The sequence below is a fragment of the Equus caballus genome, chromosome 7 (assembly GCF_041296265.1).
Source record: "Equus caballus isolate H_3958 breed thoroughbred chromosome 7, TB-T2T, whole genome shotgun sequence".
Taxonomy (NCBI): Eukaryota; Metazoa; Chordata; class Mammalia; order Perissodactyla; family Equidae; genus Equus; species Equus caballus.
This window is the reverse complement of record NC_091690.1, coordinates 3,152,168-3,174,876: the sequence shown is the minus strand read 5'-3', so window position 1 is coordinate 3,174,876 and position 22,709 is coordinate 3,152,168. Positions and strand designations below refer to the sequence as shown.

The 22,709-nt window shown below is 57.1% G+C and overlaps 1 protein-coding gene across 11 annotated transcripts; it reads left to right on the top strand.

The window, feature by feature from the left end:
• Positions 1–10,091: 10,091 nt before the first annotated feature.
• UBXN6 (UBX domain protein 6) lies at positions 10,092–21,086 on the top strand. Of its 11 annotated transcripts, XM_070272521.1 has the most exons (11): positions 10,803–10,827; positions 11,136–11,171; positions 14,342–14,505; positions 14,911–14,975; positions 15,914–16,042; positions 17,848–17,945; positions 18,596–18,671; positions 19,515–19,599; positions 19,677–20,027; positions 20,324–20,472; positions 20,936–21,086. In XM_070272521.1, exons 3-11 carry the CDS (start codon positions 14,418–14,420, stop codon positions 21,062–21,064), a joined length of 1,170 nt encoding a protein of 389 aa, XP_070128622.1. In that variant the 5' UTR covers positions 10,803–10,827; positions 11,136–11,171; positions 14,342–14,417; the 3' UTR covers positions 21,065–21,086. The 11 variants fall into 11 exon arrangements, with proteins under 11 accessions (XP_023500207.1, XP_070128622.1, XP_070128618.1 ...); XM_023644439.2 differs by lacking the exons at positions 10,803–10,827; positions 11,136–11,171 and adding an exon at positions 10,092–10,494; XM_070272517.1 differs by lacking the exon at positions 10,803–10,827 and having other exon boundaries at positions 10,864–11,257.
• Positions 21,087–22,709: the final 1,623 nt, after the last annotated feature.

Sequence of the window (22,709 nt, the reverse complement as noted above, 5' to 3'; positions counted from 1 at the left end):
GCGGCGGCTCGGGTAGCGGGCCGGAGCGCGCTTATTGGGCTGGGCGCCACCGGAAGTCCCGCCCTCCAGCCGTCATGGGCGGGCGACGCCGTCGCTCAGGGCCACGTGCGGGGATAGAGGAGCGCGGGGACCAATGAGAAGAGGGGTTGGAGCAGAGCAAGTTAACGGGATTGGATAACGGATACAGCCAAGGGGCGTGACCCAGGGGCCTAATGGGAGGGGGCGGAGGTTATGGGAGGTGAAAGGGAAAAGTGGGAGGAGGGAAACTCCTCTCAGGGAGTGAAGAGGAGGGTAGCCAGGCTCCTCGGGGGCGGGGCTTAGGTAGGGGGCGGCCCATGGGCCGCCACAGGAGGAGGGGCTTTAGGTAGGAGGCAGGCCATTGGATACCACAGGAAAGAAGGCCCAATCAATGTAGGGGGCGGGTATTGATAGACCGCTCCCCAGAGGAGGGACTTGTATAGAGCTGCAGGCCATTGGATACCACGAGGCGTTCCTCAAGATAGCGAGCGGGCATTGGCTACCACAGGAGGCGGGGCTTAAGCAACTTTCCGCCATTGGCTATCGCAAGAGGAGAGGTTGAACTCAAAATAGGATGCGCCATTGCCTGCCCAAGGGGGCGGGGCTTAGGCAAAGGGGCGGGGCAAGAGGGGTGGGTCTTAGGACAAACAGCCCCAAAATACAAAGGAGTCCTGTTTCTTCTCTCACGGAAAGTGCATTGAGTACCATGTGCCAGAGCCACGACGTATCCAATATACATGTTAATTTAGTCAAGAAAAATGTATTGAGCACTGCGTGGCCAAGTCACTTAATGCCTCTGTGCCTCAGTCTCCCTTCCTGTAAAATGGGACTCGTGATGGCTCGGATCTTAGAGGCGCGTGGGGATTAAATGACTTTCCTACCCCAGAAACGGTCGAACCTGTGGCCGCCAATAGGAAATACCGGGAGCGCTACATGCTGTTCCCAGGCTCTTGAAGAACTCAATGTCTAGCTGGGCAAAGAAATGTTAATTTTTTTTGTAAATTAGGACCCGCGTTGGGAACTCAGAGTGAAGGAGCTAGAGGGCTTAAGAAAAAGGCTGAGTGATGGGGGAACCTTCGTCCATCCTGGGGGACTGGGAGGGCTTCCTGGAGGAGGCGGCTTAGCCAGAGACTTGAAAGATGAATAGAAATCGGCCGATATAGTGAGATGGGCGCTGGAAGGGCATTTGGGGCAGAGGGATTAGCAAAAGCAGAAGTCAGAGTTTGGGATGACTGAGTCACTGGGAGGAGGCAGGGAGGGAGGAAAGGAGGGAGGGGTCTGCTGAGGGTCCATCATGGTGCCTTGCGAACCTCAGGGAGACATCTGGGTTTTACTTCAACTTCTTGGGAAAGCTTTCTTGGCGAGATTTCATCCCAGGGTGCAAAGATAATACTTTGGTCTCAAGAAACATCCTTATGTATGTGCAATATATCTCCAAAAAGACTTTCTTCTACAAAATTAAACCTAGACGTGCCACATGACCCAGCAATTCCGTCCTTAGGTATCAACCCGAGAGAAAGGAAGTCAAACATCCGCACGAGGACCTGGACACCAATAGTCGCAGCAGCATTATTGGTAACAGTCAAAAAGGGGACATAACCTAAGTGTCCATCAACAGGAAGATGGCTTACCCGAATGTGGTCTGTCCTAATTCTGAATACTATTCGGCAATAAAAAGAGACAAAGCGCTGATACACGTGACGACAGGGATTAATTAACCACAAAAACATTATACTCAGTGCAAAAAGCCAGACTAAAGGTCACATAGCTTATGATTCCAGCATCATATGACATTTCATGGAAAGTCCAAAAAAGGCAGATCTTTCAAGACAGACTGGATCAGTATTTGCCTTGAGCTGGGGCTAGGGGTCCAGAGTAAGTGTGAAGGAATGTGAGGTTTCTTTTTAGGGTGATGGAAATATTCTAAAATTGGATCGTGGGGATGGATGTAGGACTCTGTAAATATACAGTAAAATGCCTTGAATTGCACACAAAACAGGTGAATTTTAGGGTGTGTAAATTATATATCAATAAAGCTGTTTTTAGGGGCCAGCCCTGTGGCCGAGTGGTCAAGTTCACGCGCTCCCTTTCGGTGGCCCAGGGTTTCGTGGGTTCGGATCCTGGGTGCGAACCTGGCGCCGCTCATTGGGCCACGCTGAGGCGGCGTCCCACATGCCACAACCAGAAGGACTTAGAGCCAGAATATACAACTATGTACTGGGGGGCTTTGGGGAGAAGAAGAAAAAAAGAAGATTGGCAACAGATGTTAGCTCGGATGCCAATCTTTCAAAAAAAATAATAATTTTTTAAAAAGCTGTTTTTAAAAAACCTCCCTTAGGCTGCTATGGGGAGAAGGGCTTTAGGTAGAACTGTCAGATAAAATTCAGGATGCCCAGTAAAATCTGAATTGCAGAAACACAGCAACTACTTTTTTAATATAAGCATGTCCCATGCAATATTTGTAATATACTATACTGAAAAATTATTTGTTACGCATCCTACAACATGGATGAACCTTGAAGACATTGTGCTCAGTGAAATAAGCCAGACACAGAGGACAAATACTGGCTGATTCCACTCACAGGAGGTCCCTAGGGGAGTCACATCCACAGAGACAGAAAGTAGATGATGGGGGCCAGGGGCTGGGGGAGTCAGTGGGTTTTGTTTTTTTTTTTTGAGGAAGATTAGCCCTGAGCTGACATCTGCCACCAATCCTCCTCTTTTTGCTGAGGAAGACTGGCCCTGAGCTCACATCCGTGCCCTTCTTCCTCTACTTTATATGTGGCATGCCTCCACAGCATGGCTTGCCAAGCAGTGCCATGTCTGCTCCCCGGATCCGAACCTGCGAACCCCGGGCCGCTGAGAAGTGGAACATGCGAACTTAACCACTGCGCCACCAGGCTGGCCCCTTTTGGGTTGTTTTTTATTGAGACCATACTGGTTTACAACATGGTGAAATTTCAGGTGTACGTCATTACACGTCATTTTCTGCATAGCCTACAGCATGCCCACCACCGACAGTCCAGCTCCCATCTGTCACCATACACGTCTCCTGTGCCCAATCCCCACCCCCGTCCCCTCTGGTAACCGCATGTGAGTGAAATGATACAGCGTTTGTATTTCTCTGTCTGGCTTATTTCGCTTAACGTTAATAACCTCAGGTCCATCCATGTTGCAAATGAAATGCTTTTGTCTTTTTTATGGCTGAGTAGTATTCCATTGTGATGTATACACCACATCTTTATCCAATCACCAGTCGATGGGCACTTGGGTTGCTTCCACGTCTTGGCTGCAATGAGCGTAGGGGCGCATAAATCTTTTTGAATTGTTGCTTTCATGTTCTTTGGATGAATACCCAGTATTGGGATAGCTGGGTCATATGATAGTTCCATTTTTAGTTTTTCTGGCAAATCACCATACTGTTTTGCATAGTGGCTGCACCAGTTTGCACTCCCACCAGCAGTGGATGAGGGTTCCCTTTTCTCCACACCCTCTCCAACACGTTGTTATCTCTTGAAGAGTTAGTGTTTCATGGGGACAGAGTTTCAGTCTGGGCACATGGAAGTTTCTGGAGATGGTTCCACCAAAAGGTGAATATACTTAATCCCACTAAACTGTACACTTAGAAATGATTAAAATGGTGAATTTTATGTTATAGATATTTTACCACAGTTGAAAAAATTAATAACAGAAATCATCAGTAAAAGTAGCTGACATATTTCTTTAAAAATGATTAAAATTGTAAATTTAATGTTATACACATAACATTAAAGTATTTGTTATTTATCTGAAATTCAAGCCTGACTGGGCATCCTGTATTTTTATTTTGGTACATCTGGTCACCCTCACATAGGGGCGGAAGTCACACAGTGAATGAGGAAGATGGTGCACAGGGACCCAAACCAGGCCAGGGTACAGATGGGGAGACTGAGGCCCGGAGAGGGGCATGCCTTACCTGCGGTCATACACTGAGTCCAAGAGTTAGCATGCTGCTTGTGTAGGCCCCTACCTCCAAAGCATGCCCCCGACTTTTTTTTTTTTTTTTTTTTGGTGAGGAAGATTGGCCCTGAGCTAACACCTGTACCAATCTTCCTCCATTTTGTATGTAGGACGCCACTGCAGCATGGCTTGCTGAGCGGAGTGTAGGTCTGCATTGGGGATGCAACCTGCAAACCCCAGCCGCCGAGGTGGAGCCCATGCACTTAACCACTATGCTGCTGGACGTGCCCCTCCAGAGTTATTCAGTGCACACTTCTCCCCCAGACCCTGAGCCGGTGCAGAAATCCAGCCTGCCACCGACTTCCTGCCCAGACCTGGCTGAGCTATGTCATGCAACTGGAAACAGATCAGGCTGTGAAGGAAGCTGGGGGCAGGGTTCTCCGAGAGAATCTGTGCACTTACCCGGGTGGGATAATGAACATTTATCGACCAGGGCACGTTACACAGTAGGCGTTTAACATGGATAATTCCATTCCCATGTCAGTTGTTATTTTTCATCCTTGCTTTGGGGATGGGGAAACTGAGGCAGAGGGACAGCACCGGGGGTTGGAACCCCGAAGTGTCAGAGTCCGTTTGCCCCAGAGCTTCCCCCGACGTGAGCCGCGAGGATAACTTACACAAATTTATTCTTACCGTTCGGGAGGTCAGAAGCCTGAAATGGGTCTCATTGGGCTAAAATCCAGGTGTGGGCAGAATTGCACCCCAGGAGGCTGCAGGGGAGAATTCGTTTCCTTGCCTTCTCCAGCTTCTAGAAGCCACCCGCATTGCTTGGCTCTATAATCTGGGGTCATCTCCCCATCTCAAGATCCTTAATTTAATCCCACCTGCAAAGTTTCATTTGTCACAAATGTTGCCACCTTCACAGGGTCTCAGGGTCAGGACGTGGTCATCTTCAGGGGGCACTATTCTGCTGGCCACAGGGATTAAGAGGATGGGCCCCATTGGGTTGAAGTCATAGGTCTGCTTCTTATAAGCTAGGTGACCTTAGGCAAGTGACTTTATTTCTTTGGGCCTCAGTTTCCTCATCTGTAAGATGGGAGTGACAACAGCGCTTGATTTATGAACAGAGCTGCCGTGAAGATTACATATAGAATACGGACCAAGCCCTCAGCAAAGTGCCTCCCATCTAGTCAGTGGTCAGTAAATATTACCAATGATTATTATAAGAGGGAGGGGCTTCGGGAGCTCAGAGTAGACTCCATCCAGCGTAAGGAAGGTAGTCAGGGAGGGCTTCCTGGAGGAAGAGGATTGAGTTAGACAGATCAAGGAGAGATCTCTTCCAGCCGAGGAGACTGCCTTGGCAAAGGCCTGGAGGTGAGCTGTGAGTAGCTCCAGGTACCTGAGGCAGAGAAGGAAAAATGAGTGGTGACAAGAGATGAGGTTTCTGAGACTCCCATGAACGTCAGGATCTTGAACGCCAGGTTCAGCATCCTTTTAGGACTTGCCTCTCAGGGAAGGGAGGTGGGTCTCTGCCATTGCCTGGCTTTGCGACCTTGGGCCATCTCTTCACGTTTATTTGAGGTTATAAGGAATATGATCCTTTATTTCACAGAGCTAAACTGTAATTTTCAATATTTCAAATTTTTAGAAAAGATAAAAAGGGCAGCCCAAGGAACATGGTATGTTCTATTATTTAGCTACTGCTGCATAACAAATCCCCCCAAAACTTAGTCACTTAAAACAACAAATATTTGTTATGTTAACTTGAAAAGCCTCAAAATGTGTTTATTCAGGAATAGCCAAAAAAAATTGCAATCTGGGACGTTCTGGCTATGGTAAACCATAGGCAAATACAACAAAGGAGGGAGCTGCTTTTATAGAGAAAAAAGGGAAGTGGGAGGGGCTATCCTAAAGCAAGTCCATTGGAGGAAAGTAATGGTTCAGGGTGGCAACAGCTTCTCATTGGCTGAGCTGCAGCATTTCTCATTGGCTGAGCTGTGGAGGCTTCTCATTGGCTGAGCTGTGGAGGCTTCTCATTGGCTGAGCTGTGGCATTTCTCATTGGCTGGGCTGTTGCCGGGTGGAAAGAGAAATCTCCCTTCAGTAGGAAAGTCTTTCACTTCCTGTCCAAGATGCAAGCTTTTGTCTCTTCCTGTTTGGTGCAATGGACGATGTGTGATAGGGCATGAGAGCTCCCCCTACAGGCCTTCCCCACTCTGATTTAGTTCAGGTTTCTCTTATGAGTTTCCACAGTTATCCCATGCAGATTCTGAGGGTCAGGGATCTGGATGGTGGTGGCCCAGGGTCTCTCATGAGGCTGCAGCCAAGACACCAGCCAGGGCTCCATCCTCTGAAGGCTCCAGCAGGGGTGGCTCCCTCACATGGCTGTTGGTGGAGGCCTCAGCTTGTCACCACCAGCTTGTCACCACCACGTGGGCCTCTCCACAGGGCTGCTTGAGCATCCTCACAATGTGGCAGCTGGCTTCCCCCCAGAGCAAGGGATCCAAGAGAAAGAGAAGGAGGAAGATGCAGTGCCTTTCATGATCTGAATCAAAATCACATACTATCGCTTCTGCCTTATTCTATTTGTTAAAAGTGAGTCCCTGGGGCCAGCCCAGTGACTCAGCGGTTAAGTTTGCACGTTCCACTTCAGTGGCCCGGGGTTCACCGGTTCGGATCCCGGGTGCAGAGATGGCACCACTTGGCACGCCATGCTGTGGTAGGCATCCCACGTATAAAGTAGAGGAAGATGGGCATGGATGTTAGCTCAGGGCCAGTCTTCCTCAGCAAAAAGAGGAGGATTGGCAGCAGATATTAGCTCAGGGCTAATCTTCCTCAAAACAAAAAAAAAAAGTGAGTCCCTAAGAGCAGACCACACTCACAGGGAGGGGAATTCAACTCCACCTTCAGAAGGGAAGAGTGTCAAAGAATTTATGGACAAATTTTTAAACCACCACAACCCTACACCTATATTTGACAATTATTAACATTTTTCCATATGTACTTTATTTATATATGTGTGTGAATATTTGTAGGTATTTGTTTATAAATACTTAAAAGTAAGTTTCATAAATCTTGACACTTCACTCCTAAATACTTCAGCATTTCCTAAGAATAAGGACGTTTTATTATATAAGCATGATATCTTTATCACCCCCCAAATTCATACTTATCCCATGATAGTATTTAATATCCTGTCCATTTTCAATTTTCTTTTTTAAGAAATGTTGTTAATTTAAAATTTTTAAAAATTAACAAAAACTGTTTTAAGAGATTTTTTTGCAGCTTTTTTTTTGAATCAGGATCGAATGAAAGTTCATGCACTGCCTATAAAAGTTGTATTTCTCTAATTCCTTTTAATTAGAATCTTGTTTATTTTTCACAATTTTAACTTCCGGGAGCAACCAGCCCAGTTGGCTTAGAAAATGTCTCACATTCAGGATTCATCTGTTTCCTCACGATGCTGTTTCATTTGTTTCTCCACCCTTTGCAGTTTTTCTAGTTAGGCCTAGATGGTTAATTCAATTGTCTTGTATTTTTAAATATTATCTTATATTGTGAAAGTCATAAAGCCCCAGTACAGAAAATTGGGAAGCTAGGAACTAAGGGAGAAAAATCCTCTATAATCCCCCAACCCAAATAACCAACGTTAGAACTTTGTTCTTCTTCTCTGCCTTGTTTTTCCATCGCAGGCTTTCTACACACTGTAAACCAGCGGGCAGACAGCATGGTCCATGGCATTTTTACTCAATGCTCTAGCATGGCACACCACCTCCAAAATGGACCCTGGTGGTCTCCCCTCCTGGTATTCACATCGCTGTGGAGTTCCCTCCCGCACTGTAGCAGAGTTGGTCTGTGGGACCCAAAGCAAATGGCAGAAATGATGGCACGGCAAGTCTGACATTAGGTTATAAAAAGGCTGCGGCTTTCTTCTTGTCCCCTCTCTCTCTCTGTCTCTCTCATGCATAGACACACACACCCCCCTCCGTTTGGAGGAATCCGACTTCCATATTGTGAGGACACTCGAGCAGTCTAGAGGAGGGTCCCTATAGGGAGGATCTGAGGACTCTGGCCCCAGCCAACAGCTTGACTGCAACATCATGAGAGCCGGGAGCCGGAACCACCCAGCTCAGCCCCTCCTGATGCCCGATACCCAGAAGTGATGAGATGCTGTTTGTAACTTTAAGCTGCCCAATTTGGAGATAATTTGTTATGCAGTAATTACCAACTAATACACCTCCTCAAGGATTTTTTCCCCTTGCTCCTATTTAGTTCCCGTGACCACACTGCCTTGTGGCTACAGAATATTCCATACAGGGGATGATCAGATCACACGTTACTGGCTCTTAGAGCAGAGTCTATCTAGTCTCCCCTTCACTCACCCTGCTCCAGGCACATTGTTCTGTGGGTCAGCTACTACCTCAGGGCCTTTGCCTATGCTGTTCCCTCTGCCTGCAATGCTGTTGTCCCACATACCCCCGTGGATCGGTCCCTCATCTTCTTCAAAAGTCTCTATTCAAATGTGAGACACGACTAGCCTGTCTAAGAGAGAATTCCCATCAATCCTACTAAAGCAGGATTCCCTCCTCCGACTTTATTTTTTCTTCACGGTAGTTCTCGCCACCTGCCATTACGCATTTGTTTAATAGCTACGTCCTGTCAGCTTAAAAAGCAAATCTGCCTGTTATTTTATGTCCAAATGAGTTTATCTGGGAATAACCAAAAGAATTGCCATTTGGGATGTGCGTGCTATGGCAAACCACAGGCAAATCTCGCAAAGGAAGAAGGGGAGCTGCCTTTACAGAGAAAAGGGGGCGTGGGGAGAGGGGGTTCTAAAGGAAAATCGACTGGGAGAAAATAACAGTTCAGGGCAGTGGCTCCTTCTCATTGGCTGAGCTGTGGCGTCTCATTGGCTGGGCTGTTGCTGGGGCGGAGAGAAAGCTCCCTTCGGTGGGAAAGTAGTTTCACTTAGCTGGGAGATGACGTCACTTCCTGTTTGGTGTAATTGACGATGTATGCTAGTGGCTGAGAGCTCCCCATACAGGCCCTCGGGACTTCAATTTAGTGGTTTCTTTTTTTTTTTTTCAGTATAGCAAATTTAATTTTTTTAAGGTCTCTTTTATTAATTTCCACAGTCCCTATCTGACTTTGAGCGTCTGCCATGAGTCTACACATCCAGATGGCCCGACACATACAGATGCTCATAGACTCGGCACTCTATTGCAGGGAGAAAATGCAGCCATGACAATTCCTACCTAAGTGCGTGTGTGCGCGTGTGTGTATTTTTTGTTGGAGAATTTCACAACACATCTCACCCATAAACACGTCAGAATGCATCTCTAACTGATAAAAACAAATTTAAACATAACTTCCCTGCCGTTATCAAGCCTAACAAATTGAACAAGAGCTCCTTCGTGTCATCTAATGCCCAGACGCACTCAGATTTCCCTGGTGTTCTCAAAAATGTCCTTTTCCTGTGCCTGACCCCCTTATTTGATGCTGCAAACTGCCCCCACCCTGTGCTCCCCTATTCCTGTTTTCCACTTTTTCTCCATAGCGCTTAACACCTATCATAGATTTTATTTATCATATTGTCTGTCTTTCCTCCCCATTCACCTAAAAACAAAAAAATCAGGAGGTTTGCAAGGTTAGGGAATTTCCTCTGCTTTCTTCACTGCTGGTACAGAGCGGACTATCCTGAAATATTAAAGGAGTAAATCATGATAACGCCTGCCATTGATGGAGAGCTTTCCAACTGCACCATCATCCCTACCATCCTTTGAGGCGGGTGCTATTCTCATCCCCGTTTCACGGATGGGAAACTGAAGCTCAGGAAGGTTAAAGTTTGGGTTGCACCGGATTCTTCCTTAAATCCCGTCAACGCCCTCAGGATAAACTCCGATCTCTTTAATTTAAGCCCCTTGGGGATCCGCCATCTTGGGTCCCCAAGCCCTAACTGGGTGCATCCTCTCCCACTAGGGCTGACTACCGGGCTGGGTTGTGCGGGGCTTGAATGATTCCACATTGAATTGGCACCTGATCACGTAAGCCCTGGGGAGCCAGGGAAGGTTCTTGAGCTGGGAAAAGGTCAGGGCCAGCGCTTCTTCCCTTAGCTCAGTCGCCGCGCCCTCCCTCGCCCTCTCGCCCTGGGGAACCCCGCGGAAAGCGCGCAGGCACAGCCTCCAGCGAGAAGCGCGCTCGTCGCCCCTGGCAACGGAGTCCGGAAGAACCACCGAGTCACAGCCCGAGAATGCAGAGCGGTCGCCGCGGGCCAGCGAGGCGCGGAGAGCTAGAGAGGCGCGCCCGGCCGATTGTCACGTGGGCAGCCGCGCCAAGGCGGGACTTCCGGCAGTGCGGTATTTTCTTTCCGGTTGTTGGTGCCTGCCGGCTCCTCCCCGCCTGGGCCCTGCGCCCGCCGCCCCCCGCGGCCCCCAGCCGCCGGGCCCGCTGCCATCATGAAGAAATTCTTCCAGGAGATCAAGGCCGACATCAAGTTCAAGAGCGCGGGGCCCGGTCAGAAGCTCACGGAGTCGGCGGGGTGCGTGACGCGCGCTGAGGCGGGCACGGGCGGGGGAGGCCGGAGAGGGCCAGGGGCGGGGAGGGGCGGGGGAGAGTTAGGGGAGGGGTGAGTCCTGGGGCGGGGCAGGGAGGGGGGAGACCTCGGGGGCGGGGCACGGAGGGGGGACACCTCGGGGGCTGGGCACGGTGGGGGGAGACCTCGGGGGCGGGGCAGGGATGGGGGACACCTCGGGGGCGGGGCAGGGAGGGGGGAAGGGAGCGGCCTGGGGGCGGGGCCTGGGGGTGACCTCGGGGGCGGGGCAAGGTAGGGGGCGGGGCACGGTGGGGGGGAAGACTTCGGGGGCGGGGCAAGGTAGGGGGCGTGGCATGGTGGGGGGGCGAGGCCTGGGGGTGGGACATGGAATAGAAGGGGAGAAACTTGGGGGGCGGGGCAGGGGGGGAGTGGACAGGCCTGGGGGCGGGGCACGGTGGGGGAGGGAGTAAGGAAGAGTGGAGGTCTCGGAGGAGGGGCGGGGGTGCAGCGAGGGTACGAGGGGTGGGGCGCGGGGCTACAATGATTGAGGGGTGAGTGAAGAGACCTTGGGGGCAGGGCGGTCAAGGAGAGGCCTGGGGGTGAGTAGGGACCCTGGAGAGGCATCACTCAGATTTGGGGGAATCTAGGTGACCAGAGATTGGACGTTGAGCCTGGAAAAGCAGGTGCGGCTGAGATCGCAGAGTCCGGAGGCTTAGGGTCCGGGGCGACAGGGTCTGGGCCCTGGCGCTGGAGCCAGACGGAGGAGTGGGTGAGAGGCTGGAAGGCCGGGGAGCCTGCCGCGCCGTCGGAAGGGGCGTCGGGGACTGGGAAGGGCTGGGTCAAGGGGGGCTCGGGGTGCTCAGGAAGCTCTTTCTAGAGGGGGAGGCGGCGGTGGGTGGAGGTGGGAGCTGGGGGGTCTGTGAAAGGAAGAGACGGGCCTGGAGGGTGAGGGGTGGGTGGGACTGGAGGCCCTGAGGGAGCCCTGGGAGGGAGGGGGACTTGGGGAGGACTTGAGAAGAGGACGGCCGGGCCAAGAGTGGACCGTGGGGCCGGCGTGGAGGCCGGGGCTGTGCAGAGGATGGTGAAGCGGCCCAGCAGGCGAGCGTGCCGGACTGAGGCTGGGCTGGCGGGGCTGCTGCCGGGAGCTGCAGAGGGGGCTGTGGGCGCTGGGGGTCTGGGATGGGGACTGATGACTGAGGGAGAGGTCAGCAGGGTCGGGGGCTCTGAGCAACAATGGAGGGGATTGTGAAGAGCCGGGGGCTGTGTGGGGAGGAGAGGCGGGGAGGCGGGCAGGAGAGGGTGGTCAGGGACTGGTGAAGCGTGGGGCGGGCGAGGGAGAGTGGGTGCGGGGCAGGGGCATCGGCGCATCCGTGATGCGGACTGGGGGTTCCCGGGCTGCTTGAGCGGGGAGCGCTGAGTGGGCTGCAGGAGGCCCATGAGGGCCAGGTCCGTGAGTAGGGAGAATCAGTCCCAAAAGCCTGAGGGGGAGAGGATGGCCGCTTAAGGGGGGTCAGGGAGAGGGTGGGGGGTGGGGGCCAGACAAGGGGGTCCTGTGGTTTGTTGAGTGAGTGGTGGTGGGGGCGGGCGCTGGGGCACCTGGGCCTGGGAGTGACCTGAAGAGCTTGGGCCATGGGGGTGATGGTGTGTCAGACTGGAGGTGGGGAGGGGAGGGGGCGGCACCGTCAGAGCGGAACCAGAGGACATCCCTGCTCTCCCAGGGCTCACCTTCTGGGTGGGGGGCGGGGGGCCGATAAACCAGCACATGGGCGACAAGGCTCCAGTGGGGATCGGGGCCACGGGGGCAATGAGTAGAGTCAGGGGATGCGAGTGGCGGTGGGACCCTGGGTGGGCTGTGAGAAGGTGACATTTGACCGAGAGCTGGACAGGCGAGACTCAGCTCTGTGGAAAGCAACCGCTTTCACGCCCCTTCCCCCCACAAGCAGCCCCAGCCCCGCCCAGACCTCCTTTCCTCGTCCCCCCAGGCGGAACATTCTGGGCACAAGGCACAGAAGGCGCAGGGCCCTGTGGTGGGAGCCAGCGGGGCCTGTGCCAGCACAGCAGGGACCAGCGTGGGAAGAGCGGAGGGAACATAGGAAACGGCAGGGGGTGAAGGGCCCGCAGGCCGAGGGAGGTGTGACTTTTGTTTCTATTTTGTATTTATTTACCCTTTTATTGTGGTAAAATTGGTTTTACCAATTGAATTTCAGGTGTACGTCGTTATATTTTGATTTCTGATTCCATTGTGTTCACCACCCAAAGACTGATTACTGTCCACCCATCGCCACACATGGGCCTAAACCCGCTTTTGTCCTCCCCCCTCCCCTCTGGTGACCACCAAGCCAAGCTCCGTCTCTATGTGTTTGATTGTCGTTTTCATCCTCTCCTTACGAGTGACATCATACGGTATCTGATTTTGTTCCTCTGACTTACTTCATTGTAATGCACTGAGGGTCCATCCACGTTGTCACGAATGGCAGGACGCCATCCTTTTTTATGGCTGAGTAGTATTCCATTGTGTGTACACACCACATCATCTTTATCTATCCATCCCTTGATGGGCACCCGGGTTGCTTCCGTGTCTTGGCTATTGTGAATAAGGCTGCAGTGAACACAGGGGTGCGTGTATCTTCCTGCATTCGTGATTTCAAGTTCTTTGGGTAAATACCCAGCAGTGGGATAGCTGGGTCATATGGTAGATCTCTTCCTAATTCTCTGGGGACTCTCCCTACCGTTTCTATCGTGGCTGCAGCAGCTCGCAGTGCCCCGGGTGTGCGAGGGTTCCAGGGAGCCTCCAGGGTCCTGGTGTGCGTGCGCTGGGAGGACGTGGTGCCGAGGGGTGACAGGCGCTCGCTTAGCTTTTAGGAAGATCCCTCCGGCGCCCAGCGGAGCCAGGAAGGGGATAGGTGGCATTTTCTTAGGAAGATCTGGGTCAGGGCTCCGCGACCGTCTTGTCTTCCACCCGAGGTTCTCAGCGTGTGGGGGCGGGGCAGGGTCAGCAGGAAGCAGGCCCCGGGGCCTTGGGACAAGAAAAGACATCTGCCTCTGTATCTGAGTGGAGCGGGTGGCAGGAGGGCTGTGAACTGGGAGCCTTGGCTCTGAAGAAGGTTCTAGAGACGAAGCACAGAGGATTCCAACTCCTGGGGTCGGGAGAGGGTCCTGAGGGAGGGGGGCGAGGCAGGTGAGTCGGACGGGGTGGGAGGAAGTCCTTCTCTGCACGGACGGTCCAGGCCGGGTGGGTTCGGCCCGAGTAGCTTGGGGAGACGCCCATCCACCCTTGTGTGGCTCATTCTGGCGCCGGTTTCCCGCGTGGAGGTGGGAGTAAAGTGGATCCGGGTCATGTGCGTAACCCAGGGCCTGCCTGTGACCTGGCACGCTGCCTGGGCCTCTGCCACCCTCTGGGGCTTGGAGGGGAGCACACTGCCGGCACACAGTAGGCGCTCAATGAGGAAGCCGCGCCAGCCGGCTGTGTGGACGGTGAGGGCGCAGGCTCCAGGGCAGGGCGTGAGGAGATGGGGGACGCCTTTGAGTCTCATGGCTTCCTGCACATGTGCAGGGTGACTTCACACTGCTCCTCTGTGCTGGTCCCCTTGGGGGCCGGCCCCCGTTGCCCCCACTGAACAGATGACGAGCCAGAGGCGCAGGCCCGGGCGGGACTTGCCCGGAGGAGCAGAGCTGGGAGCAGAACCCACCTCTGCCTCCGGGGGCTCTGCTGTCTGTTAGAACCCTCGGGTGGCCGTGGGTGGCCCCTGGAGAGAGGGACGTGTCTGACTGACGAGCGGGACCAGGAGCGGGAGAGGGACAGCAGCGCCTCGCTGACCCCGCGTCACCTCCCTTTTCCTCCGTCTCTCCCCAGGGAGAAGGCCCCCAAGGAAAGACCCAACCCGCCGGCGCTCCGGCAGCCCCGCCAGGGCCCCACGGATGAGGCGCAGATGGCGGCCGCTGCGGCCCTGGCCCGGCTCGAGCAGAAGCAGCCCCGGGCCCGGGGCCCCACGTCGCAGGACTCCATCCGGAACCAGGGTGAGCCGCGGCCGTCCCACCCGTGGGGGAGGGGGACGAGGCGCCTGCCCGCCGCCTTCACGCCCTGTTTCCTCGAGGCGGTCACACTGTGCCCGGGCCCAGGCCCTGATCGAGGCCCGGGGTGAAAATCACGACGGCCCACGGCTTCGGGATCTCAGTGGCGAGAGTGGGGATGCAGGCAGAGCAGGGAGGGAGAGAAGGGGGCGCTGGGACCAGGGGGATGAAGCGGGGGGCGTGGAGAGGTGGTTCACGCAGAGGGGCCGAGCTGGACGCAGGACGAGACCCACGCGAGGGTCCGGGGCGACGTGTGTCGCCCTCAGGCGGCGTGGGGGATGAGGGGCCCCGGGGTCAGCCCCAGGGACAGGGCGGGGCCCACGCGCTGACCCCCTCCTGCCTTCCCTCCAGTGAGAAAGGAGCTTCGAGCGGAAGCCACCGTCAGTGGGAGCACGGAGGCCCCGGGGACCAACGTGGTAAAGCATCCTCGCGTGACACCCTGATCCCCTGGGGCGGCCTGGGGTGGGGGGCTGGGAACCCACACGGCCTCCCAGGTTCTCACCTGTGTTGATCAGCAGCTGAGTGCCAGCCCTGGGCCGTAAGCACCCGGTGTGGGGGGCGCTGGGGACATGCAAGAGACGTCAGGGTGGATGGAGGTTCCCTCTGGCCTCGGGGCGCACAGGCAGGTTGGGGACCCCGCCTTGACTGGGGGCGGGTTGCGGGTGGGTGTGGTGCTGACTGGGACCTCCACACTCGGCACCTCATGACGCCAGGCCTGGGCGCTGAGGGGGGGGCTGGGTCCCGTCTGCTCGGTCACCCCGCGTGGGTGGGTGCTGGCATAGTTCCCACTTGTCAGAAGAGGAGACTGAGGTTCAGAGAGGTGAAGCCAGCTGTTCTCGGTCCCTCACCTGGGATCCGGCAGGGGCAGGACGGGATCCCCAGTCTGTCTACCTCGAAACGCCGTGCCCTTAGCACTGCCCTCTGCTGCCTTCCTGGGACGCAGGAGGGCTCCTGGGAGACTGAGGTCATCGGGGAGGCCTTCCTGGAGGAGGCGGGCCTCACAGGAGGGCTGGGCAGAAAGGGCATTCCGAGCAGCTCCACTGTCTAGGTCTCACTGAGTCTTTGGACAGACGAGACGCTAGACGTTGCCTAGGACTGCGGCCCCGAGGGAGCCGGGACTGTCCTTCCTTGGCCCCGCCGGCCGCTGACTGGGCGCCCCCTCCCTGCCTTACCGACTTCCGCGTGGTTCTGTGGGCGGAAACCAGGCGCGAGGGGCTGGGTGGACAAGCAGACAGGTCGAGGGGACAGCGCTGGGACCGGGGACGTCGGGCTGCCAGGGCCACGCGCTCAGGGCTGTGGCCTGGGGTGGCCTGTGTGCACAGCCCCGGCTCAGACCCTTCACCCCATCCCGCAGGCGCCGGAGCCCAGAGAGGAAGGCTCGGCGCACCTGGCGGTGCCTGGGGTGTACTTCACCTGCCCGCTCACGGGGGCCACCCTGCGCAAGGACCAGCGCGACGCCCGCATCAGAGAAGCCATTCTCTCGGTGAGCCCGTGGCCCCTGCCTCCCCCTTCACGGCCCGGCCGTGTGGTTCTCAGGCTGCCGTCTCTGTGGGCCTGTCCCTTGTAAGGGCCCTCGTGCGACCCTGGCCTCGGGGATCCTCTGGGCCCCCTCCCGTGTTATGGCTGCTGGCGCGCAGCCTGCCTTCCCACTGCCACTTCCTCCCTCTCAGCGCCTGCGCAGCCTCCGGGGCTGGGACGCAGGTGTCTTTGTTACTCTAACACCTGACCCAAAGTTTGTCGGCTGTTAACGCTTTTGCCCCGTTTGCTCTGTCACCCGTTTTCTTCTGAACCATTTGAAAGTTCTGCTTTTTCGTGGGCGACTGCGTAATGCTCCGCCATAAATTGTTCCGTGACTGCTTAGCCAGCCCCTTGTGACGAGCACGCGGGCAGTTCCAGTCCTCTGCTGGGGAGAATAGTCTCGTGATGAGGAACCTCATCTGTGCATCACTGCGCACTGTGGGCTCGGACCCAGAAGTGGAGTTGTGGGACGGAGGCCGTGTGCATAGGGCTTTGGATAGTTGTCACCAGGTGAACCTCCACAGGGTCGTCTCGGTCACACTCCTACTGGCTGTGTGTGGGACAGCCCCCCTTTTGCCGTTCCTTCACCATTGCTGCGGGTTAACGAACTTTACCCAAACTGAAGGTGAAAATCACATCTCAGGATAGCTTTAATTTCCACTTTTATTATTTTGGGTTAGGTTGGCCATGTTTTTATAGAATACATCCTTTTCCCATTTTTCTACCTGGCAGTTGGTCTTTTTCTTATTGATTTGTCAGCACTCTTTACATATTAGGGAAATTAGCCTTTGCCAATGATAAGAGTTGCAAATATTTCTCCCGTAGTTGTTTGTTTTTTGACTCTGCTCGTGGGTACTGTGCCATGTAGAAATTTCTCATCTCTGTATAATTAAATGTGTTGGTCTTGTTTTCTGGCTTGTGGGTTTTGTGTCATACTTAGAAAGGCCTTCCCCATGTTGGTCTTAAAATGATTTTTCCAGCTCAGGGCCAGGCTTCCTCAGCAAAAAGAGAAGGATTGGTGGCAGTTAGCTCAGGACTAATCTTTCTCAAGTAAAAAAAAAAAGATTCTGCCACAGTTTTTCCAGCGCTTTTCTTTTTTGTCCTTTGTCATTTGTTTTAACGTGAAAAGCTTTGATCCAAATAGAAATTACTGCTGTCTAGAGTATGAGACATGGACTGGTATTTTTTTGTTTCAAGATCGTTACCCACTTTTTCCCTTTTATTGCCTTTTATTGAGAACACCTGACTTTTGGCCCCAGCTGTGGCATCTCCCCGTCGCAGAGAGTAAATCCCTGTGGGGACTTGGTTCCTTTCCGGACGTTCTGTCCCCTGGTCCCTCGTCTGCTCCTGCGCCCTGGGCCTGATGTGAACGTGGCCGTGGGTCGCCTGGGAGCATCTGTGAGCAGCCGCTCTTCCCGGGGGGTGGTTGCGGTCCCGAGGAGCCTGGCGTGGTCCAGGCCAGCGTGGCTCGGCCGTGTCCTGAGGATGGCCCATCCCGCTGCTGCTCCTCTGCAGACCTGTGCACCCTGCCCTTCCGTGTCCGTGCCCTTCCCATGCCAGCGCAGCACCCACCTGCACCTGGGGCGGCAGAGGCCTGTCAGCTGACGGGCACACAGTCGCGTTTGCTCCGGCCAAACGCTGCCGGCCTGCCCTGGACGGTCGCCCCTGTTACCACTGCTGCCGCCTGGGAGCTGGGCCAGGCCGTCCGCGCTGGTGTGGCCCCCAGGCCCCAGGGGCGCCTGTTCGACCTGCCTTCCTCCCTCCTCCCAGCACTTCTCCACCGACCCCGTGGCTGCCTCCATCATGAAGATCCACACGTTCAACAAGGACCGCGACAAGGTGAAGCTGGGCGTGGACACCATCGCCAAGTGAGTGGGCGCCCCTCTCGCACGGGGGCCCAGCCCCGAGGGCCTCCATCAGGACCTGCTGAGGGGCCGGAACGAGCAGGGCACTGGGCATGAGGCCGGGCCCCACCTTCACTCCCCCCGAGCCTGCGGGGGAGGGGCTTGGCCTCAGTTTACCTGTCTGTAAAATGAAGGGGTTTCCTGGATCAGGGGTTCCCCACCCTGGCTTCCGTTGGGGACGATCAGGGACATGTGAAGGAGGCAGGGTCCCTGGGATCACGCTCCTGGTCCGGCAGGTCCAGGAGGCCCCAGAAATCCGTGTTGCTCGTGAGCCCGAGCCAGCATTGGCTCTGGCGGCCCGTTGTTCTGGCTCCGTCCATTCCACCCCCTCTGTGGTTCGTTGGTGCCTCAAAGGGAGGCAGGACCAAGGAGGCGGCACCGTGACGGGCCCCTGGTGGGCAGTGGCGCCCTGCGCTGGCCCAGGCTGTTGTCACCAGGGCTCGGGCTCTGTGGGACATCGGGGTGTGGTGGCAGCCCCCTGTCATCACCACGCCCCTTCTCCCCTCTACCCCAGGGCCGGGTGTGGCTCTGAGCTGCTGTCCCCCAGGGGCGGGAGGTACAGAGGAGTCAGGCAGCCAACCCGGGCCTGTCCTCTGCCCCCGACTCTGCCCCAGGTACCTGGACAACATCCACCTGCACCCCGAGGAGGAGAAGTACCGGAAGATCAAGCTGCAGAACAAGGTGTTCCAGGTGAGGCTGCGGCCGCAGGACCTCTGCCTGGCACGGCCACCGCAGCTGCGCAGTCACACGGGACCTGAGGGCGCTGGGGTGGCTGGGCTGCAGGCAGCGGGAGGCCTCCTGCAGGGGTGCGGGCTGAGGCAGCAGAGAGTGCTGGCAGGTGGTGAGGGGCAGCTTTGTGAACACAGGTCATGCACAACATGTGCGTGTTGTCTGCTCGCCCGCCCCTGGTGCCTTTTCCTTTTTGCAGGGGAAGATTCACCCTAAGTTAACATTTGCTCCCAATCTTCCTCCCTCTTTTTTCCTCCCCTCAAAGCCCCAGTCCAGAGTCGTGTGTGGTTGTAGGTTCTTCTGGTTCTTGTCTGTGAGCCCCTGTCACAGCATGGCTGCGGACGGACGGGTGGTGTGGTTCCCCACCCGGGAAGCAGACCCAGGCGGCCGAAGCAGAGTGCGCCCGACTTTAACCACTAGGCCATCAGGGCTGCCTCCTCTGGCGTGTTTTGACTTTAATTTGAATTAGTTGGGAACGTATCAGCATTGGGGAAATTTTTCACACAAACCCAGATTTCTGGTTTCTGTGGAGAAATCACAGGGTCCTGCCATCATGGCCCATGTTACCCGTGCAGCCGGCAGGGCGCCTGCGGGTGCCCCCATGCCCGCCATCACACACAGCCCCCCGCCTTTGGGACCCTGCAGCCTCTGCTTAGACAAGTGTATTACTGCTCAGCTCTGTGGCCGGCTCCTGGGGTCCAGTCCATCCAGGGGTCAGCGGGCGCTCCGAGAGCGGGGACTGGACCAGATGGGTGGGGCTTCAGGGGGCCCCAGGGCCCCCCTGACCCCTGGCTCCACTCCCAGGAGCGCATTAACTGCCTGGAAGGGACCCACGAGTTTTTCGAGGCCATCGGCTTCCAGAAGGCACTGCTCCCGGTTCCTGATCAGGGTAAGCGGAGTGGAGAGTGGGGTGGGAGGGCCGGCTCCGGGGTCTGCCCACGCCGCAGTGACGTCCTGCCGCCCCAGAGAGCCCGGAAGAGTTCTACGTGCTGAACGTGGCCGCCCTGGCCCAGCCGCAGAGCCTGGAGCGCCACAAGGAGCAGCTGCTGCACGCCGAGCCGGTGCGCGCCACGCTGGCCCGCCAGCGCCGGGTCTTCCGGCCCTCGCCCATGGCCTCGCAGTTCGACCTGCCCGGGGACTTCTTCAACCTCACGGCCGACGAGCTGCGGCGGGAGCAGAGGCTGCGAGCCGAGGCCGTGGAGCGGCTGAGCGTGCTGCGGACCAAGGCCATGCGGGAGAAGGAGGAGCAGAGGGAGATGCGCAGATACACCTACACTCTGCTGCGCGTGCGCTTCCCTGACGGCTGCCTCCTCCAGGGTGGGTGTCCCCTCCGCGGCGGTGTCCCCTCCAGGGCGGGCGCCGGCAGGGCAGGGCTGTGTGGAAGGGTGCGAGCTGAGGCCCAGGAGCCGCATCTGTGCTGACGGAGCTGCGCTGGGCGGGGTGCTAGCTCCTGCTGCCTGTTGCTGTGCCCCCTGGCAGGGGCCCGAGGCCTCTCTGTTCTGAGCTCGTCCTAGGAGGAGGCCCTCAGCTCCATGTTTAGACGCTGATGGCTCGGCGCTGGCGGGCCCGGGGCCGCCACGAGCTCCAGCCCGCTCTGCCTGTCCTGCCCGCAGGGACCTTCTACGCTCGTGAGCGGGTGGCGGCGCTGTACGGGTTCGTCCGGGAGGCCTTGCAGAGCGACTGGCTGCCGTTCGAGCTGCTGGCCTCAGGCGGGCAGAAGCTGTCGGAGGACGAGAACCTGGCCTTCAACGAGTGCGGGCTGGTGAGTGGGTGACGGGGCACAAGCTCCCCACCAGGGCGGCGCTCTCTGGTGCCGGCGTGCTAGGAGCGGGTGCCTGCGGCCAGGCCCCCCGGGTTGAAGTCCTGCCCTTCCACTTGCTCACGGGGTGACCTTGAGCCAGTGAGTAACTTCTCTATGCCTGTTTCCCACTTGGCGAATGGGCACGTGGCGAGTGTTAGTTGGAGTCCTTTGAGGAGCAGAAGCAAGATGGGGCGGGGGGCGGGCAGACCCTGACACCGGGAGACCGGGCAGGAAGGAGGTCTGGATGCTGGCATGGCTGCAGCCGGGCCGGGGGGCGTCCCCGAGCCCCGGTCGTCGTCAGAGGGGCCCCCTGCGACAATGGGCTGACAGTGCCAGTGTGCCAGCCGGGCGGGGCACCGCCCGTGGAGATGTGAGCTGTCGCGGGAAGGCCAGGGCCAGGCTGCAGCTTCTCGCCCCGCTGCAGGTGCCCTCAGCCCTCCTGACCTTCTCGTGGGACGCGGCTGTGCTGGAGGACATCCGGGCCGCGGGCGCCGAGCTGGACTCGTCCATCCTGAAGCCCGAGCTCCTGGCGGCCATCGAGAAGCTCTCGTGAAATAAAAGCAGGGTTGGCTCCAGCCGGGCTCCGTCTCATGCTCCCCTGTGTCCCCCGCTCCGGAGGCCGGGCCCGCAGAGCCCGCAGGCGCACGGAGGGTGCTGGCTGGTCGGGGCCACGTGCCTGTGGCCGCTGCCCGGGGAGGGCTCTCGGGGGCCCGCCGTGCCGTCCTGCTCGGTAGTGCTGGTCTCAGCTTCGCCAGCCCCAGGGCATGACACGTGGGGCTGCCAGGACGCAGTTCTGTAAGCACTAAATTATGAACCCGAATAAATAGGGCGTCGACCAGCTTCCGGGTAGTGAGTTGGGGCTGCGTGGTGTGGCAGGGCCAGCGGTGGGTGGCTGGGCGCCCAGGGCCCCGCACAGCCCGGGCGAGCCCTCCACTTCGCTGCTTTCCTGAGGGGAACCCACGACCTTGTCCCCACCGCCCAGCTGAGGGTGGGCGTCCCGGGGCCTCCAGGCTCAGCAGAGCAGGTTCCCCTCGGTTGTCCGTGTTCTCAGCCCTGGAGCCTGTGACAGAAGGGACTTTGCATGTGATGCAGGACCTTGAGACGGGGAGGCCGTCCCGGGTGGCCGTCCCGGAGGGCCACGTCATCATGGGTCGTCACACGTGGAAGGAGGAGGAAGTGATGGAAGACGCTGCACTGCAGGTTTCAAAGGAGGCAGGGGCCTCGAGCCAAGGAGAGCGGGCGCCTCTGAAAGCTGGCCAAGGGGTGGAGATGGACTCCCCGCCGGAGGTTCCAGAAGGCCCCAGCCCTGCCCACACCTGGAGTTTAACGCAGTGGGGCCTGTATCAGACTTCTTTCTCATCTCCAGGACTGAAAGAACACGCTCATATGAAGTCACCGAGTTTGCGGTGACTTGCTCTAGCGGCCACAGGAAGCCCACAAACGGGGAGCCAAGGCCTGGAGCACCACAGGCACTCTCCCAGACTGTCCCCTCCTCCTCCCCCCGCTGGCCCCCGGCTCCAGGCCCTTCTCCACCCTTTGCTGCACGGAGACCTGAGGTGGCTGGTCCTGTGGCCACCGCCAGCTGGGTGATGGACAGACTCGATGCTGCAAGGCCCCAAATGTGACTCCAAAACCAAGTCTTGCCAACCCCCCCGCCAGTGAGCAGCCTCCACATGTGGCTGTGCTTCACAGCTGGGTTCTCCTACGGGAGCAGGACCTGGGCCTGGCGCTCAGCGCCCACATCGCCCCCCTGTCCCCACCTGCAGGTTGTCAGGTGGCCACCTGCAGCGGGTTAAGGGGCCTTGCCTGGTTCGGCGGTCACGGCCCCAGGTGTGGTCCACGGGCCTGCCCTTAGACACAGCTGTAGCCACCACCAGCGGCATGCCTGGTGGGGCGGGGCCGGGCCGGGCCCTCAGCCTGCAGGGGGCCTTTGTCAGCCCCTCCCAGATGGGGCCTGGGGGCTGGGGGCCCCTGAAGGATCGGGGTTGGCAGGACACAGGCCTGGCGGGGTCTGGCTCACCGCTGAAGTGCTCTGTGTGCTGACGTGTCAGCTGGCTCATCTCCCGGGGGCAGCGGGGACGAAACGAGGACCGGGGTCCAGGTGGGATGGCGTCTGAACTCTCCCCGAGTCTCGGCTCCCCTGGGTGTTAGCACGTGCTCAGACACCTCGGGGGGCTCCCAGCCCCAGTGCAGGGCTG

Coding starts and splice junctions, on each gene's coding strand:
- UBXN6 (XM_023644439.2), top strand. CDS start 10,412: ATGAAGAAATTCTTCCAGGAGATCAAGGCCGACATCAAGTTCAAGAGC. Junction 10,495..14,341: donor AAGCTCACGGAGTCGGCGGG/GTGCGTGACGCG, acceptor GTCTCTCCCCAG/GGAGAAGGCCCCCAAGGAAA. Junction 20,473..20,935: donor CCTTCAACGAGTGCGGGCTG/GTGAGTGGGTGA, acceptor GCCCCGCTGCAG/GTGCCCTCAGCCCTCCTGAC.